Genomic DNA, 21280 nt, shown 5'->3' with positions numbered 1-21280 from the left:
CAGGTAATGCTGTCTCGCTGAGTTTGAATCTACCTTAACGAGCGATTACCACGTGTTCACACCACGCTGAATGGGTGCAGGCAGGTGTCCCTGGCTGTAATGCACCCTGGTGTAGACAGCCCTGAGCTGTTCACGACAAGAGAAAGATATAAAAAACCTCACACTTCAAGGACTCTCAACAACACAATGGGCAGCTAAAATGGGACGATAGAAATTGAATTTTACGATTCCTGCCTCCATACTTCAGCCATTGAAGATGTGTTAAATAAATAAATTACATAAATGAATGAAACCGAAGTGTAAACCGCTCTTCTGCCTACTCTTGGTGTCCTCGAAATTTGTGTTTTTGTGCAATATTCTGTGTCCACCTTGACCCCAAATGTTATACCTTGTACTGCACCGTAGCTTAATGCGTGGTTGGCGATTGTTAGTATGAAGAGGTATCAGTTGTTTACTGTGCTACATGCTGATTGGAGGGAAAAGACTGTGAGCAAATCCCTCTAATACAGTCTATTTGCAACAGGGCACTGATCTAGCAACACACATGCATTTCCTGTCACGGATGCAAAGAGTTACTGTATCCTTGCTGCGGAACAGCTCTGCAAGCAGTTGGATCGGGTGCTGTACCGGGAAGAGAGTGGAAACATGCCCTCATTTTCACCACAGGCCTATCTGTGGCAGGGAAAACTGAAATAAAGCCAGCCACCACTCAATGAAACAGGGGCTATCTTTCAAGGTCAAGATGGCGGCAACATATTGTTTGGAATTACAAATCTCAATGACAACAGCTGCGAGAGGATTGGTTTTCCCCAAGAAACATTTCTTGGCAATATCCATTTTTGCTATGATTATTGCTCTGGCTATAACTACCCAATTAGATTTTGATAGCACAGGAACATTCGGCACAATGATATTAAGTATTAACTCGATGCCTGTATAGCCATGGATAAGGATGACTCAAAAAGCCCCCCGAAAGATTTTACCATGTGAGAGAAAGATATCTTCACAAACAGTTTCACTAGGCTCTTGAATTCTGGGTAGTCAACAAGAGCAGTTCCATCTTAGAATGGTTGAAGCTAAGAAAGTTTTTTTTTATCCATGCCTCAACCATATTAAAAGTGGACTGAACCTGTGCTATGTTGTCAGAAAGATTTCCAGCAAGTTACAGGTGTGGGATGTTTTTACCCACAGAACTGTGCATTACTGGCATTTAAAACATCATGATGGCCAGAACTCCCCAGAAAATGCACAGGGAAAACATGAAAAATAGGTTGCCATCCATTTATGCCTCTGTTAATGTAATACAAGAGACCATTGCCAGGCCCTATCCTTTGGCTACACACAGAGCAAAAACCAGTGCAAAGAAATATGGTGCTGTTCAAAATCTGAAATGTATTAATTCAAGACAGCTCCCAAAAAGGGGTGCAGTACCGGCACTCGACACTAACCGGCGCCTGTCTTTCAGTAGCTGACAAGGAACCTGAGTTCCAGCAACCTAACCAAACCATTCAACAGCCGGGCGAGCTGTGTGATTCTGGCTAGAACCCTGTGCCAAGAACTTTTGCCAAAACCAGAGACCAGACCGCTGTGCAGTGCCAAGAACTTTTGCCAAAACCAGAGACCAGACCAGACCGCTGTGCAGTGCCAGAACTTTTGCCAGAACCAGAGATCCAGACCAGCAGAGCAGAGAGAACCACAGCTAGACCTGTTGACCAGATCGGTGACGAGGCCCATTCCTTCCAAAATTAGGAGTGAGTATCCAGCCAGAGTTGGGCAAACCAATCTCTTAGTTTAAAATGATCTAATTCAAACCATTTCCACCTATTTAGAACTGCATAGAAATCGTGTGTCCATTCTGTGATTTCAAACCTGTGAAAGTGTCAACTGCCATTCTGAATCTTACTTTATTTCTAAAATCTACCTCCACAAAATCGTACGTATCTTTTGAACCGCGTGTGCTAGGAATTAGATTTAACTTACATTTTAAAGCTAAGCTATTCCTTATAGTTTTTCCGTAATTGCACTTTATGCACTCAGAAAAAGTGAAGCTAATTGAAAACTAGCTCAATCTCACCACACATTAAAAAATTGCTGTCTCTTTCTTGCATTGCTGAAATTCGTTTTCAACCTGATAATCCCTCATGAATCATTGCTAGTGTTGACCTGAACTAATTCAAAGTAACTATCACCTACCCTGAATCTCCTATAGGGAATTCAAATCATTTTTAGCATATTTTCACTTCTTTGCAAATCACATTTAAGTATTTTTGACTGTGTTTTAAAAGCATCCCTGGTGCTCTAAGCTTCCTAGGGGGGAACTGAATTGGTATTGCATTTGATTGTATTCCTGAAAATTGTGTGCTCCCCTTCCATCTCCTTATATTGCATAGGGGGGGAGTGAATTGTCAAAAGAAAATGTGATCATATTATCTCTTGTGGAAACCATCTCAGTTATTTCTGTGCTGCATTCTTTTCCATCATTGCATTTCCTTGAAACGATAAAGTATTCTCAGCCACCTTATCCTTTCTATACCAACACATAAGTAATTAAAAAGGTGTGCTAGTGTAATATTATCCCTTGTTGATCACTGTCATATTCATAAGAGGGCTATCAAATATTAATTTATTTATAAAAGTGTGATATATATCTTGTTTAATTTTTCAATAAATCTTTTAATTTGCAAAACAAACCTACTTCTTTGCTCAGTGAGGTCAGGGGGATTCAAAGAGAGGGGCGTTATACAAGGGTTTATCATCCAGATCTATGAACTTGTCATAAAAATATATAAATACGGGCTTCCCTTGGGCATCCCAGACTCGGCATTGACTGAGTTGGAGTGCTGAATTGAAGTCATTTAACACAAGGGATCTGGTATCTTCCTCAAAATGATGGACTGAAGCCCCTTCCCTACTCAGCGGATCATAAAGAGGGTTTGTATACACATTAAACAAGATAGGGGACGAGCCGGGGCACTGTGGTACTCCACATGTTATTGATACTGGCTAGGAAGTGTACGAATCCAATCGAACCATAGATGTTCTACCCAATAAGAACAGTCTGAACTAATTATTGCCCTTTGACTCTAGTATCAACTCTTGTCCCAGTCTGCTGAACAGATTCTTTACATATTTATTTTTTTTGTCCATTTTTTCTATGGTGGGATTAAGAATTTTGAACTGGAAACGCAGTGTGTGAAATCTGGCTCCCAGCATCACCACAATTCGGTGCCCCTGGGCAAATAACTATATCTTTTTATGCTTCAGTTTGTCCATCTGTCAAAATTGTGAGCACATAAAAGTCAACAATACACGTCCTCATTTCCTACCTTTTCTAATATCTCTTTTTCTCCCCAATATCTCTCTCACCTCATACACAGTACACAATGAAACACTGTATACACTGCAGTGCTCTTACACCATATGTCAGTCTCAGTTTGGGTGCTACCTGGTCAGCATCTCTCCAGTATATAAGCTGTGTTTTCGTTTTGATACCCTCAGAGTTCTGACAGTGCACCTCTCAACTGCTTCCTATTGAGCTCTGTAATTAATCTCAATTCTCAATTTGAAAATCAAATTTAAACCCGCACAGACGTCTGATAAGAAGCATACACCCTCAAGCCTCAACCCACCTTCTGGTTTGCCAATGCTCCCCATTCTCTGTACAAAGATAGCTTTGACAATTGCGACTCGTCCACAGTAGGCGAGTTGACGCCCTGTTTCCCATTATGGACGAGCCGCCCCTGGTGTGAGCAAATCTGGGAAGGTAGATGAACATTTGGGAGAGTGATTATGAAGGAAGGAGGTTAGGTTTGTGAGGTATCTAGGCGTTTTAAACTTAAGAACTTGGTTACAGTAATCGCAAAGTGCTTGCTAATAAATTGCTATACATTAATGGGGTTGCACCTAGTCAAAACCAGACGAATTCTATAAGTGTCCATCAGTAAACGCTGCCTGCAAAGCAGTTTTGCAGGCGGTAATTACTTTTACACAAGACTTAGTGGAAAATCGAAAGAGTAAAAGTTGACATCGCTTTTACTCATTCCTTAATCACGCTGCCTCGTGGGCATTTCGAATTGCATGCAGTGGACCTCACAGCCCCGACTTGCTAACCTTGATGGTCGCCTGCATGAAATTGAACGATTTATGTAAAACCATAGGAGCCTGGAAATGTCACCTTCCTTTGGCCATTGTTGAAATTGCAATGGGCGAGGGAGCAAAGACTCATGTAGGTGGCTCTCCGCTGCCGAATTCTGGTCATTTGCTGAAGCGCGTACCATGCCTTTTGCCCTGCACTTTTGCACTATGCGTGAAAGGCGTTTACAATGGATAGAATGGATACCTATTGGGTCCACCTGCTTTTTGCTGGTGCATAAAGCGGCAGACCCTATAGGGATCCATTGCATTTACATGCAGTATTTGTATGGCAGAGAGGCAGGAAGTGGCAGAAACACAAGTTGCCTTCTGCCCCTCCTCTCCACCATACAAATGCAGAAAGATTTGACAAGACGTAAGGCTTTTACGCATGTTTCTTATCTTACACGCTCATGAGAATGAGCTCTTGGACGTCTGGCACAATGACTGCTTCCAGAATGGAAAACATCCTGAGTGAAGGTGAAAATATCACTGGACTTCAAATTAAAATCATTGTGCAAAGAAAAGGCACTTCAACACTCATCAATCCATAACAAAGTGCTTCCTTGCATGCACTTTACCCTAATGTTCTCAGACTTGAAGTGTGTTACGGAAACTGTGAAATTTGCAATTTGAACACCATTTGAGACTCAACAAATTTTGGTCACACATGGTAGAATGCATTGATTAACTATTAGAAACAGATTTGTAGGAAGGATGTACAAATTGTGATTGACAATGACTATCTCCTGATTTGATCATATTAATGTGATCCTTCAAAACAACTCGCTTCTTTTTGTACACACGCATCCCACCTTCCCTTCACCTCCCAAGTGAGATAACCCTATTGTCTCACACGCTACCAATGTTTGTATGGGTTCCCTCAGCTGTGCAGGGCCTGGGCCTCACTGAAATTGCACAGATTATTTTTGTAATCGTGTTTGTTTCAGTCAATCATGACACCTCCTAGTGTGCAGACACGTATCGGATGGCTGCTTGTTCTGCTGGCACTGCGCTGCAAGTGTTGCAAAGTGCTCGCCCTGCGGCGGTGCCTTTTTATCAGCATGAGCTCATCTATCGTGCAGTGTCAGTGCTTCGACACGTGCATGGCCCTAGGAACAGTTGAAACAATGTTTCCATGTTGGTAGAACTGACGCCACAACACTGGTCCCTTCAATAACTGCAGTAACTGCAAATTGTTTGAAAATACATGGATTGGGGACACTAGCGCAGTGCAGCGCGGCGCATAACCAGAGGCGAAGCATTGAACGTGCTGGGCTGTGCCCTTTTTTGCTGATCTTGACACTCCCTAAAGCCGCTTCTTGTAGAGACATCAAAATACGGTGTTCGCTTAATTTTTCTTCATGTTGTATATTGTGTATCAATTTCTCCTGGGTTTCTTTGTACTTACGTTTTTGAATTTTTCGCTCCAGGTCCAAAATGTCCTATTAGGGGGCCTTACTCACCTGCGCGTAATCCGCATTAGATGTACAGTGTCCACTTTGGGGCATACTCTTTCTTCCCCTCTCGCCTCCTCCTTGTTCCTTATTTGTCCACCTAACATTCTCCACATGTATATGCTCTCACTCTCCAGACTGCCTCCTCACATCTCACTCCTCCACTTACGCGCCCCTTCTCCTCACTCGCCTTGGAAACACCTAAAAAGAATGAGGTCAAAAAGACTGAGTACCAAATGTCTGACCCCATTTGTTCGCATAGTTATATGTGGGGAGGAGGGGTAAAGTTAATTGAAAATGTATAGGCGTAAGGTGGGGGTTTTGGGGGGTCTCCCCTCACATATATATATATATAGATGCAAACAAATGGGAAAAACGAAAAAAAACGAATTCGGACTTTTGGTACTCAGGCTTTTTTCCTCTGTCTTTTAACACAGATCTACTCGCCTTACTTTCTGCATTATAATACATCATCATGTCTCCTGCTGACTCCATATACATCATCCTTATTCCTCATCTCCATTCTATTATTGAGAACAGGCTCACCCATCAGCTTAGGGTGATGATAAACCAAGGTACCTTTATTTGTTGTCCTTCAAGCCAAGGACAAACAGCATCCAACACCTAACAGGAAGTGACTGTTCTAACCCGATCCACTCTGCAGGCTCCTTACCTTTATAGATCAATGGGCAGTTCCAGCATCCACATCCAACCTCCCGTCAAATACAATAGACCTTTTCATTACCCTATAGCCGCTTTACAGTGTTTACTTCTTTTACAATGTCATGCGATAATTTCCTATCCGACGCTTCTTGGAGAAGGGTGTAGGAGATCTGCCCCCATGATGACTTGTGCTTGCTTTTGAGCAGTCCCATTGTTTCTTCTAGTTCAGGCTGGTTTGGGCGATCACCTTGGCACCAGTGTTTGCGGAACAGCACTTTTCAGTTCATCACAGAGTGCATACTCAATGAGGGTACATAGAGGAAACAGTGGTGGCAAAGTCAATGATTTCAGAGAAGACCTAACAGTCTGCTAAATGAAAACACCCTAAGGAGCTTGAGGAAGTGACAAAATTGGGGGCATGGGCAGCTTTATTTAATTTTAGAATATTGTTCATTAAGGTTATTTTGCTTTACTTATTTAATTTCTTGCAATTCCCCCAAAACCCCATACCCCTATCTCCTCCTCACCTTTCGCCTCATACCTCACTTCCTCCTCTAAATACCTCAAAGTAACAGAAGGTTCACAGAGTGATGTGCTTGGTGGCTGATTGTAGCTTGTGAAATTTGATAAAATTGTGAAGACCTAGAAGAGTCAGCTTGGGAGGAATAGTTATTAGGTGTGAGGATTACGTGATGGTGACTGATGTTGTTGGGGGTGGTGGGGTTCCTGGAGCCCTGGTCAGGGTCTTCAGATATGTGTTCCTTACTTTGGTACCAGGGATGGCCTTCCGTTTCACTGGGCACTCTGAGTGGTCGAATGGCAGAACAGCTCAAACTTAACTGTTAGCAGGTGTTAGGGGTGGTTAATAGGTCCAATACACACTTTTCACAAAAAGCAAACTATCGATTGTCCATACACTCTATTTTCATAAAAAAATATATTCTTTATATAGCAAAGGCTAGAAATAAAACGACACCAACAGGGAAGTAAAATGTACAAATCAAATATATAGCATTGCACTAGGTAAGTAGCAAGTTTACAAGGTTTTGTACGTTTGGACTGAAAAAAAAGGTCAGACTGTACAAAACGACCGAAAAATGCTACCACCAAAGGTTCGAACACCAAAAGTTCGAACCTTTGGTGGTAACATTGCAGGTAAGTATAAAAAAAAAAAGACTGCGGGGGCTGCACGGTTGTCCCCCGCAACACCTCGCTCACTATACTGTGTGGCATAGTGAGCGGGGTGTTGTGGGAACACCCCCGTAGCACACCCAAAAAGAAAGAAAAATGAAAAGAAACGGGGATGCAGGGGTGTCCCTCGCAAACCCCGCTCACTATACTTTACAGTATAGTGAGCAGGGGTTGCGGGAGAAACTCCTGCAGCCCCCATAGTATGTAAGTGTGTTCACATGAGAAAGGTGCAAGCTTTTGGTAGTTCGCACCTTTCTCATGCGAAAAATCTGGCCGCGGCAAAATCAGCCGCGGTCAGATCACTTAGAATCAGTTTTCAAGAGTTCTCAATAGTTAATTGGTGAATATTTCCTATGGGAGTTGATGCAGTTCCAGGAAACTAAAATGATTTTCCTATGCAGGGCAGCAATTTTTTAAAGAGGGCAATGAAGCCGTTTTTGTAAATTTGTAGAGGCATTTGCAGGCACGGACGAGCTTTTGGGAAAAGAGTTACCTTTTGTGAAAGTGTCCCAATGGTACATTTCTAAGTTCCAGAGGTGCTTTGATCACTGATGACCCTTATTGTGGAAAAAGGGGACCCCAAGATAAATATCTAGCTGAAGAAGAGAATTGCTAGCAGTTCCAGAGAGTCGGGAGACCAATATACTTTGTACAAGAAGCAATTCTGCAGCAGAAAGGTTTTAGGAGCAGCCAATATGTACATTGGTTGGCGACCACCAAAGTTTCCAGTGGTCACACAACAATGCAGGAATTATCCCAAGGCCCTTGTGAAGGATGATTATTAATAATTCAAATCCCACCAGGTCTAGGGTCCGAGCCAGAAGAAGAGTAAGGCGAAGAAGCTGCTTTCAGTGATAATCGAAGAAGTAGGGTTTCTCCACCAACCTTGGGTTCAGGATTCATCTTCTGAGGGTCGGGCCAGCTTCAGAGGTCCCTGGAGCAGGACAAATAAACATGATTTGTCCAAGGAAACACACCCAAGAGTGTTTTGCTTGGAGAAGGACCAGTAGGCGACTTTATTGGTGTGGTTGGAGAACAAAGGGAAGCACAGGCACTTGAGCTTACCAGATGTGAGAAATGGAACAGGGCCCCTGCTTCATGTCTATGGGCCTCATTATGACCCAGGCGCTAAGTGTTTAACGGCGCCGTAAAAGGCTGCGGCGCTGTTAAACACTTAGCGCCTTATTACGAGGTACCTTTGCAGGACCCGACCTTAACGGCTGGTCTGGACCAGCCTTTAAAGTAGGGACCCGCAAAGGGACCTTGAAGGTAATTACGGTACCGCAATTTGCGGTACCGTAATTACCGCCTTCCCCATTCGCATTGAGCCCTATGGGGCAAAAATGGAAATGGGAAAGGGCCAATAGTGCATGGGGAATTACTGCCCCGCCAACCTTGGAATGGGATGGTAAATCCCCATTGCACCATGGCGGACTTGTTACAATACCGGCAGCAACCATGGTGCTAATGAGGGCCAGGGACTTTAGCAGCAGAGATAATAAAGTTGTCTATTACAAAAACTCATTGTAGCAGGCCTTCTAGGAGTGCAGGTTCAGAGTTCCATAAGAAGATCAGGCCAATGTACATATCGATCTGCTTTTATTCTCCACTGTAGTCAGAGTGGGAACACAGCACCAAATCACACACCCAGCACAATGCAAAGAGAGAGATCGTCAGCCAATGGCCGGCCATTCATAAAAGCACACCCAGGCACTAAGGAAGGGCTACACACACAAGCAACAGGAATCCACACCGTACTAGAAGGGCATCTTCCGTCTAGGCATGGATTTAGGTTGGCTACAGACCCCAGTCCTGGTATACAGGCATCCTGTATACCAGTTATGGTCGCTTTCTCCTATACACACAAACGGGGACAAGGCATAGTTATGTGATGTCTCAGGTCTTCATGGCTAACACAGACTACTTCCATTTTGTTAATGCAGGTGTAGCTCAAAAAGGACCGTAAGCAGGTAAAATGGTTTCCATAAGGTGAAAGCCATAAAACACAACCCAAAGCTGCCACCAGGGTACCCAATAGAGAGAGCGAGTACACTCTGTGCTATATTGTTGGGTACTTTTTGAGTATCTTTGCCTCAGGAGTCATAAGGACTCTTAAGGCTGGTTAAGAGGGAAAATACAGGGCCAAAGCCGGAAAAGCCTGCAAAGAGCAATGGGGGCTTCCTCATCAGATAGAAAGTGGGCTTTGCACCTAGAAACTGAGGTCGATGGATAGTGAATAAGGGGGAGTAATAAGAAATACAGATAATGTGTGAATTATTATTAATGTTTTCATTGTGTTTATTGGTTGAAAAAAATCTTATACACAGGATTATAAAAACAGCATCATAAATTATCACTAAAATACATAAACATGTTATACAGATATTCTAAAAGGCAGTCATAGCAGAAAATACATGACCTTTTTAGTCAGTTAAAAGAGACCATTCCATGCTATCAATAGTTAAACATAAGACAGCTTTTCCTCATGCAATAAACTAGTGGCAGATTTCCATATATAATACACTGCAGTAGTGATGGTCAGCAGTTCAACACAATATAGAGTGGACCAAAATTGGTCACCCTCAACCTGCACAGGGATCATAAAGTTTGAATAACCCTTTTGATAGTATGGGTACAGAACCTTACATCGTGTCAGTAAGTGCTGTGCGGATTCAACATCCAAATCACACAAGCGTCGTAGTCTCTTCTCTCTAGGAAGTTTCAACCATCTAACAGTGTGCTCTGATGTTGGGAGTATATTGAAACGCAAAAGTGTGATAAATCTGTGAATTGCAAGTGAAACCAATTTGATTAGGTATGACCGGGGCGCAATTCTACAAAAACCCTTTTCACTATATTCTGAATATATAGCCAACGTCGACAAGTGATATATATTATTACATACATCAGCTAATTTGGCTTCATTTTTTAGCACCATTGTCAAATTCGGGAGAGTTATTAGATCATCCAATATAATATTCAGGTGGGCGAGGTAGTCCAAGGTGAGCTGGTGTAACTGAGCACAAAGTTGTTTTTTTGTACTTTCTCATTGGAAAGATCAAGCTTACTTAGTAGCAAATCTGATTCCTTTGATGTAGTCAGTATCGTCAAGTAAAGAATACATTGTTGTACTGACCAACGTGACTTGATAGACTGTACTCCCAGTTCACTCTGCAAAGCCTACACCGGTACCTGTTGCGGCACCCCAGAATAGACCTTAATAATGTACCTTCTAGTCTATCCAACCATTCGAGCAAGCGTTCAGGGAGGGCAGCCAGTCCATATAATATCGCTGGTACAATACTCTTCAGATAGAGTGTTAACTGGCCCTCAATGTTATTGCCGGCTCTTAACCGAATACATTTTTTGAAGAGGAACCATTTCTTCAGTACTTTGAGGGAAATAACATCTTAATGCAGTGCTGGAGTTGGTGCATGCCAAACGGGAATCCTAGGTAGGCATATCTGTCGACAATTTCCAAAGTCATTCCCTTCATGGACCATACAAACCCATCCTTCCTAGATCTCACCCCCAAAAATTAGGACCCTCGTTTTTTTATGTTCATTTTTAAATTGTTTGCCTCAGCAAATCTGGTAACACGTTCATTGAACACTGTCGGCTAATAGGGGTCCTATCTATCAGGGCAGCGTCATCGGCATAGCTGAGCCAGGATGACCTCAAAATGCCCATATAAGGTGGGAAATGACAGACCGAATCATTTTCAAGAGGGGAGCAAGGCCAAGGGAGCAAGGGGTTTTACTCCCATATTTACAGGGATTTCTGCCAAGATGAAGCCCTCCTGATTCATACGGATCACTACCATGTTCTGAAGATGTAAATCATAATAAAATATAATCAAGATTGATCTATGCCCAATTGACGGGGGACAAGAGACCATATCGAAAGCCCGGCTGAAGTTGATGATGCAGACATAAAGCTTCCAATTGGGACTGCCCTTACATGCGGATATCGCATATTGTAGTGCGCACATATTCGGGGGATGTATTAAAACTCTTCCTAAAACCCGTCTGGCATGGGGATAATAGTCCTGCCATCACCACCCATTGTTCCTGTTCTTTTCGTAGTATTCTGTCAATGATCTTTTGGCTTACATCCTGCATTGCCAGGAGGTGGTAATTCATGGCATTAGCCTTAGCCACCTTCTTGTGGACCGGGATTAAGATCGACCACCTCCAGCTAGCCGGGATTGTGCTTTCTTCCTAGACCCTTTTGAAGTCTTGGGCTAAGACAAACGACCAGAAATGTGTGAATTATGAGGTCTGAGGAGTAACGGGGATGGCTGATGACCGAGGAAGATGAATATTGGCTAAGGTGAATGGGTGCGGGTGAGGAGGATGAATGATAATGTCCTCAGATGTATAATGTGTGGCATGCGAAGCCGTGGGTTTCCAGACTCGGAAGCAGGCGGAATAAGGAGGATGTGTGGGTACTAAGGTGGGGGAGCAAGCAGGATCAGTGATGTCTAAGGGGAATTAATACGGAATTCAAATAAAAGGTCTGCGGAGGCAGAGTGAAGAGGGAAGTCTGACGAGTGAGGAAGATGACTAATGAGTGTGAAGGAAAGGTTAAGGACCAGGAGAATTGTGTGGAGGATTTATGAGAATGGCCAGACATGGATGCTGTATAGATGGTTAAACTTATTTACCTTTTTGCAGTGTTCACAAATATGTTTGTTTCTAGATGATATGATCTGATATTTTATTTGTATCGCGTTCATACACAAGTGTTTCAGAGCATGATAAGGCAAGGGAGCGGAACAAGGGAGAACAAAACAATGATTTTGCTAGGCCCAGTGACATTGAGAACGCGCAAGTGCAGGAGAGAGGGCAGGGGGAAAGTGCAGGAGGGGACATGAGATAACATTGCTTATCTCATAGCTGCTTTGCATTGTGTTTCTTATACAGGTGTGCATTGTGACTTAAAAGGCAATAACACAAAAAACATGAGATCATTATTTTCCTACTATTTGCCTTTCCCAGGAAATTGTTCTTTTGGCATCTTTCCCATACCTTTCAATCGGAACCTCCAGTGGAACTGTTTTTATGGCCTGATTAGTTTTCATTCGTTGAGTTCTTTTTCAACCTCACTTACCACCAAAGTGAGTTTAAAGCTGCCAATGTGGGGAGACCCTGATCACCATTGATTCTCAAGTGTCGCACTGATACTTCTCACAGGGACAGTAGTGCATGGCACACTAGTCTCCCATTTCATTTTATTTTAAGGATATATTTACTTTAACCAGTGTAGCGCAGACAGTGTAGTGCATATTGTTACATTATATCTACACATTTTAGGTGGACTCCATTATACATCTAATTTTTACCATGATGTAGCCATTTGGTTAGTGTAGTGCTCAAAATGGCTACCCGCGTTCTCTAAGCACTGCCATTTTGGCTTGACGCCATTGTTAGCCATCTTGTGGACTGGCATAGAACATGTCCATATATGGTCATGCTCTTTGCAGGCTCTGGCCAGAGCCTGGAAAGAAACCTTTGTGTGCTTGGAACCTGGCTTGGCCTAGCCAGGGAGTCCTAGACACCCCTAATCCACTGACGAGTGATGTTATGATTCTAGCTAAAGTGGCTACCATTGATTGGACAGTCACTATGGATTTGACTGTTGCAGGTCCTGCCGTAAGTGGTTTGGAGTCACTCCCAGTCCAGGTATATCACGCGAGTATCTGGAGCTATTCCTTAGGTCGGCCATTGGAACACGGAATCCAAAGCACGAAAGGCCGCAAAGGGATGCCTGTACACTGCTTCCCTTTTTACCAGAGAGGCCTGTTTCTTGTCTCCCTCCCTTGAGTCAGTGGGAACAACTGCTTCACAGTCCTGCATAATGCAGGATGTCCTGTCCGATGTTGTGGAAACCATTTGCCCATTGCTGGCACACTTCATCCAAAGTTGGGATTCCTCAGTGCTGTGATGCCGTGCAGCCTCCAGTGCTGTGCACTTTACTTGGTGACTTCATTGAGGGTTGGTTCACAGACTCCAAGGCTCGGCTGCTGCTCTCCATCAGGCAGAGGGGTTTTGCTGAAGCCCTTTATTCATCTTCACCTTTAGACTTCTGCTGGGGCACCAAGGCTGATTCTCACCCCCTGCCTCATTGAGGGGCTTCTTCATCATGGGCACTGCAGCAGAAGTCCTTCATTATCAAAGGCCTGAAATGTAGACTAGTGATATTTGGCATTGTGAGGTCATGTATGGAGAGCAGAACCACCGACTCGACAGACCCAGCTGTCAAACAAAACCACCTCTGACCCCTCGACTTCTGGACCCACAATACTGCACCCAACAGTAAGAGCAGTCATCCTCAAAGGCCTTGGCATACCTAGAGTTGCTGGTCTTCTTGGTCGGGTCTCGGCTGTATGCATCTTGTGTTGCCCTTTGGGCCTCGTTGTATGGTAATTGGTTACTTATAACACCTTAATACCAAGAGGTTTCTAAGCGCGGACCCTGGGATCGAACCTGTGTTGCTTCGTGTCATCTTGCTTCTAAGGCGTGTGATGCCCTGAGCTATGCTCCCGAGACCAAATCCACTTTGGTGTAAACTGCTCTCTAGCAGCCAGCCTCGCATTACCTCTGTTGGCGCTGGAACCTGAATATATGTTTCTTGTCTGGGGACTGCCTACAATACAAATGGTCATTATCTAACCACGATTAACTGTTTGATTGGGCCCCATTGAATCCTATTGGAGAACCTAGATAATTTTTCTAAACTCCCCGTAAGTATGCATACTGTCACCCACAACTATTGTTGGCCACTTGTTTCTAGGATAAGGTTGGACAACTTAGTGTAGTTTTTCCCCAAGTGTTGATGTGCCTTATACCTATATGGATTACTCTTTGTGACCTAAAGTCTGGTAGGTGTCCCAATTAGACACCAACATTGTGTTGTGTGTGTGTGTATGTGCATCTGTGTGTGTATACAATTTTATTTATCTTGTAGTATATTTGACTATTTGCACCTGTCTTGGTGAATACATGATTTAATTATATGACACTTGCATGTGTAGACTGTCAGTCAGGTCGACTGGGGCATAAAATTGTCTCGGGCACAATGGCGGCTGGTGACTTTGAAAGCTGGTGGGGCGTAAATTTCTCTGGGCGAATTTTGAAGTGAGCGAGCCCAATCCACATCAAGGAGGTGCGTGGGGGAGGGACTTCACTCTTGCGGAACATTTTGAAAAAATGTCCTCCAAAATGTGCAATTTACTGTCCAAACCCACAGAAATATGACACACAAGCATTAGGTTTTACATACTAATGGTGGTACATTATTCTTACGTGTGCCAGTGTGATGGTGTATTTTACCGCAGCTGGTATTGAGAATAGCTGGTACAATGTTGTATGCATAAAGACATTCATTGTATAGATATCCAGTTATGATGGAAAAATATAATTTTGTCATGCTGATACTGGCATTCATATGCCTTCATCCTGATCGGCTGTGCGGGCCAAACCTAATCCTCGAAATGTCTTATATTGAGATAGAACACAGATGTTTCATCAGGGCCATACTGAGTCACAGAGAATCTCCCTACACAGTGGTGTAGCGACCATTTGGCAGACTGGGCTTTAGTCCCCCCACCTCGGAATGTTGGGGAACAGCAGACAGTTCATTCTCGCAGCAGTCCTTAAGTGTCTGGTTTCTGACGTGAAGGGGAGAGTTAACTGCTTGAAACAATGAAGCTGCACCAGAATAGTCTCATTAGAATGTGTAAAGAAGTTAGATTGCCCCACACAAGTAAGTTTGTCTTTCTCCCAAACACTCTGAAGTTGCCTCCTCTCCCTACATTTGAAGGATTATCCCCTGCCCACCGAAAGGCGCTGCCTTATATATAAAAAAAAACAAAGGACCTGTTAGCAAAGGCTGCTCCACCCCACTCTGCCTCTGAGGGTCAAATGCCAAAAGTGGTGAGGTTTAAAATAAAGCTTGCCTTTGATGTTGAAACACAATTAGGTAAAACAGCCCAATTATAGCACTTCAGGATGCAGGAATGAGACTCGGGGCTGACAGGCCCAAGACCTGGGTAGGGAGAATATTCTCAGCATCTGGTGTTGTCTGTCCTGTTTGTAGCAGGGTTTTCCCACCTTGACTAATGACCTTTGACAACCCTGGTCCCATGGCTTGCTATCCTAGACATGTTAGGCCCCAGCGGGACAGGGAGGTGGTGTCATTCATCCTTGAGGCGCTGGGCTTCACCCCAAGCACCAGTGTGTCCCCTTGTTACTGCTATCTTGTGGGGGAGTCTAACACTTGAAATAGGATGCTGCAGTTTAACACGGCTGTGATAATAAACCCATCAGGTGGCCAGTGTTGCCTCACAATGGGTCAGTGACTTACCCTCAACGAGCATACATGCTACCGGAAGCATATTCCGGGAGAGTGAAATTGTGATTTCAATGGTTTTCCAATCCAGCAACCGTGGTCAATTAGAAAAACCCCAAGGCCTGGCCATGTTTGGAAGCGTGTATTAAATGCAGGCAAATTAGAAATTGCATTGATTATGCAACAGAATAAAACGTGAGGTCATTCTTAAGGATGGGCAGCGCGTCTTAACAATTTGAAAAATGCTATAAACGCCCCGTCGGTGTCTAAAATACATTGCATGTGACCAGTGACCAAAAGTCCCGCAATAGCTATTTTACAGTGGTTTAACCGCAGTACGTTGGTGCGAGGTGATAAGATGGCCATACACAGCATGCGTGCAAACAAAGGGAAGTAAAAGTGAGAAATGAGAAGAGGGGGCAAATACATCAGGAAGGCTGATGATCACATCCTTAAACCAACAGCAGAGCAGTGATCTTAGTGTGCAACGCGTAGTGAGTTCCATGTTAGGAGGTGCTGTAAACACGCTCCTTTTGAAGCCTGCTAACACTCTGCCTGACCTTCCTCGAGGGAAATGAGGTGTTAAAGGCCCTAGAGAGTGGAGAATAGCAGCCTGATGGAGACAGCAATCTAGCACTGATACCCTGTAACGTGCGTGCTGAAAAGCGTGCATGCATATTCAAGTGTGAGTTGATGTTTTTTTTTTTGCTTATCGATGCCGAAATGGAATTGGAAGGGCACACCCCCGTCTCCCGAGGCCCAGGAAACTTTGCCAGATGCCAGCCCCTTGTGATGGTCGTTCTCAGTCTTGCTTACCACAAATTAAGTGTTAGGGAGCCACATGACTGCTTATGTTCGACAGCGAGCGTCAACACTGCCTCAGTTTAGCAGCTCTTCAGCCCGAGCTCGCCCCCGCCCACTTAAAGCTTGCAGTGCTATAAAAACAAACAGATAGTAGATACCCATTCTTTGCTTGCCTTTTTTTCTGAGACAGCTAAACTTAAAATCCCTTGCAGGTATAATTCAAAGTCTGCTTCTAAAATAAGAAGGTCATTTCTTAGGTGCAAATTCGAGCAAAGGTGGACCGAAAAACATGGGAATGCATAGCATGCAGGCTTCAAGATAACATACATTGAAACTGCACTGTCATATATTGGTCTCTCCACTTCAGGACAGCATTTGTGGTGGTAGAGTGGTGCAGCTAGAACACGCTTGCACAGTTAGCGTCTGCTTTCAATCCCACGAGCCTTACACTCTTCATTTGCCTACGAGCCTTAAACTAAGCTTTTAAACTACTCAAAATGAATTGTTCCAACCCACCCCATTCCAATTTGTCTGGAATACCCTAGCCTTCTAAATGCAGTACTTAGGTAAGTTAGCTTGGCTTTCTGTAAACATGACCTGTGTCGTTCTAAGGGGATACTAGGAAGGCTACCAACCCGTATGCCACATCTGTCACACTCGCAGTGAGAGCCGAGCTTTGATGCAGGGCCTACCTGGCCTAGACGGCGTCGACGACTCACTCGACATCACAACTAGGCCCTGCATTCCCAGAGCATGGCTTGGGCAGTCCTGGGAGCAGCGTGGGGTAGTGTCTTCTTCTCATTCACACACACACACACACACACACTTACCAGATCAGAGGTAGGCTGTGCACGAGACCTCTGCTGTTCTCTGGGCAGCTCAGAAGTCTTCTACTTCTACATTCAACAACAACTCGATGCAAACTGAGAAGGAGGCCCTGGATACATGCGTGTGCCCATAATCCTTCCCTCAATCATGAATGTCATTGGCTGACGCCCCCCCGGCCCTATTAAAGCGCCCGCCACTGATTGGGCACCAATGAAAAAGTGGCCCACAGTTGCAAATGCAGTTAATTCCTTTTGTGACAGACTGTTTGAGCAGTACCCAAGGGGGAGTTTTTTGTATTAATTGTGATGCAAATTGTGCAATTTCAAGAATATTTATTCAGCAACACTGGTCAAAACTACTAATAGACGTAACTGGCCCACAGTAGGCAAGACAATGGGCCAATTTGACCAAAAAACCTGTGCCATACTAGCCTTTTGCATTTTTTGTTCAGGCATTGCCTAATAGGCAGTTCGAGCTTGCTGTCAGTTGATTGACAGACAATATGTATGTCAACTGTGCTGTGTCCAAGTTTGCTGCTCAGTCACACGACCAGTGGGAGTTTGGTTTGACCTTATGTGCGCCCTTGCAGGTCCACTAGGGGAGCCTGCTAGAACCCTACACCAATCTCCATCACGAAAAAAGCTCCTAAACATCTCAAGCCATTGCATAGACAGCAGTAAACCCCACCTACACATTTTCCTTAACATTGTCCAATGGGGAGAAGTTAAGGGAAGCATAGTTTAAGGGATGAAAGTCAAGAAAGATATATAGAGACAGCGGAAAGTCTGCACCAGAAGAGAGGGAGAGAGGGGAAGCGAGATAGAAATAATCGAGAGAGAAAGAGAAAGAGAGAGAGGGTCGCAGTCAGGTGGGTTTTGTTTATGAATAGTATGAAAGCATTCATGGGCGCAGATGGTCACTGTTTTAGCTGTTAATATTAAAAAATCATATGTGCTAAATAGGATGGGCGTCTAGACACAAACACTGCTCTAAGATAGTACAAGGCATTGCGCACTTGCCCGAGTTGCAATTGTATGCACCTGCTGTCAAGTGGATGGAAAGAGTCCCAGGTGACCAAAGCTGGGAAGAACAGTGCTTGTTTTGCTCCCTTTTTTTGTTTGAACTGTGATCCTTTTTACTTGTATTGGTGTCAGCATTTAGCGCTGAGGGTGCATTTGAGATATGACAAGCAAAACCTATTGGCTTTACCCATGCCTATTGTTTCACTGTTATATTGCTTTGCACACATTTAAATACAGGTGGGTTATGTATTATGTCAATTTGTTTTTTTTGTTTAATAAATCACATGGTAGTCCTAATGTTAATCCTCTCATAAGATGCGACCACACCAGAAGCACATTTAATCACCTTGGTGTGTTCCATCGACTGGCTTGAAGAGCTCCCGGGTGTCATTAGGAGCGTAATTTGAGGCATTTCCCAGGCTTTTCTGGGCCTTGGGCACGGTCAGACAAAACCTGTACTGTACCCTCCTCTTTACAACCTTTGATCAACCCATGCTGTGGAATGGGTTAGGGGTTTTGCAGTGTTGTTCAAACAAAGGTGTATGTATGTAACCATCAAATATATAGAACCACTTTTAAACGCAGCATCTCGCAGAGCAGAAGGGAAGAGCCCCTTGATTAAGAGGGGGGCATCCCATGGTCCCCTTTCAAAGGAAGAAGCAAATATCAGATCTTTTCAGAATAAGCAGCAGAATCTGGAGGGAAACCCTAGATATAGAGAAAGCCTATCTTCCGGTTGGTAGTGCAGCAGCTGGCCGAGTACTGTGCTCTGTAAGCATGGGATGTACCTATATGGCATACTGTGTGCAGTTAGTGTTGGGCATTGTCGGACAGGGTCATGAACTCCACCCAGGCACCAATGAAAAAGTGGCCCCACAATAACGGATTTCAATTCATTCCTTTCCCGTACAGACTACTTCTCCAAGAGGATGTTTTTGATAAAATATGTTGCACGTGATGCATTTGAAAACATGTTTGCTTAGTAACATTGGTTGAAACTAGTGCAATAACTTATGAAACTCTGGCCAAATAAGTGGTCTATTCTGTCAACAAAAAAAAAAACGGATCCAGCTAGAATCATAGGCCAGTCCCTTTGGGCATTCCCATATTGCCCTACAGGCCAGCCCGAGCCTGGCGTTGGTTGTTATTAATTTATTTGGTGACATGATCCTTAAGAGCGATGCTGTCTGTGTAAAGATGCATGTTGCAGACAGAATTAGATAGATTGTCGGGTGTCCTGGAAAAGTCGATCTATTCCCTGCCGCTCACATTTTAAGTATAAATGATGGAATGCACATGCTTAATAAAAAAAGAACTGTACAGTGTGCCATTGAAACTTTCTCAATGACACGCTTTACCTCCTACCTTTATAGTCACACCCGGATACTGGTGTCAAATCTACTCGCCACGCCAGGGGTGTTGCTTGGTCTGGAAAAGTTCCGGGGCTATGCTGATTTTGGGACTATCAGGACTGGGGGCTAGCTAGCTTTTTTTGGTTTTAACCCCTTAGCTTCTATCTGGGGCTACAACCAAAAGACCCTGGGCTATAACCCTCTTAGCCCCCCCCATAGCAACGCCTCTGCACCACGCTATACTGATCGACCCTAAGTACCTAATGTTAGAGACGGTCCTTTTACTATTCCTGTTTTCTGTGAAGTGCTCTGCAGTGACTTGGAGTTGGGACCACCCAATATCCAATACTTCATGTCTATGCCTTCATCATCCCATCATCAGCGTAGAGGCCACTTTCAAGAAACTGCCTCATCTACATAGGCATCCACACAAAGGCCTGCCGAACACGGCGCGTCACACACGGCACCCCACACTTGGGGCCTTCCCAACACATTTCTGACAGAAACCCAATGGAGATCTCACAAGCTCCCCTCTCTGTGGTGCAAAAGGAGGTAGATGCATTGCTGTGCAAAGACCTTGCCTACGGAATGAGCCCCAAATCATTTTGCACCTCGAGATAATACAGGTCATAACTGTGCACTATATATATCTTCATTATCATCAAGTACCCCAACTATGCGCCCTTCTCAATTCATCGGGTACCCTAACTATGCGCCCTTCTCAATTCATCAAGTACCCCAACTATGCGCCCTTCTCAATTCATCAAGTATCCCAACTATGCGCCCTTCTCAATTCATCAAGTATCCCAACTATGCGCCCTTCTCAACGAAGGCTAACAAGTCATTCTTTCTCATCCATCCCAAACAATTCAGTTTGTAGAGCTCTTTTATAGTCTCCCTGATTTGATCGTAGAGATTTTGTCGAATGCAAAACCATCAAATGTCTTTTTTCTTTTAATCCACTTGACGTCAATATATGCGGGGCTGAGACCCCCTCACTCCTTCCCCCCATCCACCTTAAGTATTTCCCTTACCCGCCCCCTACATATATATTCGGCCAAATTCGGTCAAACAAATACGTTGGTTTTGCATTCGATCAAATCTTTGCGATAGAATCTTCCTATCCCCTGCTATAAAAGTTCATTCATTCAATAATGCATGCTTGGAACACATATTTGAATACAACTCATGTTAAAGCAGAGAACATTCCCACCTTAAGAAGTTAAAAGATATCTACGCCCTTCTTTTTTTCCAAAAATACACAACAATGAGGAAGTCAGCCTTGCTCCTCTTCATAGGTAACAAGTTTGTTTTACAAATCTTTCTGTTTTTTCTCTCCAGCTAATACCTTTTACACCGCCTCGCATGGAATATGTGTCGAATGAGCTGTTCACCAGGGGTCTCTTCGCTGATGGAGCCTCCATAATCCTCGATAAGTAGTAAGTACAAAGCCGGAGGGTCATGCATACCAGATACTGGA

The 21280-nt window shown here is 44.0% G+C and overlaps 1 protein-coding gene across 1 annotated transcript in view; it reads left to right on the top strand.

The window, feature by feature from the left end:
* LOC138548298 (vitamin D3 hydroxylase-associated protein-like) overlaps positions 1 to 21280 on the top strand; it is a 428655-nt gene that overhangs the window by 227274 nt on the left and 180101 nt on the right. Inside the window, exon 9 of the mRNA XM_069642266.1 lies at positions 21142 to 21239. Coding sequence (XP_069498367.1) covers positions 21142 to 21239 — 98 coding nt within the window. The remainder of the gene's footprint in view (positions 1 to 21141; positions 21240 to 21280) is intronic.

Source organism: Ambystoma mexicanum, chromosome 1q, assembly GCF_040938575.1.
Source record: "Ambystoma mexicanum isolate Mex_15411 chromosome 1q, UKY_AmexF1_1, whole genome shotgun sequence".
NCBI lineage: Eukaryota > Metazoa > Chordata > Amphibia > Caudata > Ambystomatidae > Ambystoma > Ambystoma mexicanum.
Note: the sequence above shows the minus strand (reverse complement) of the source record. Positions and strands in the feature narration are given on the sequence as shown.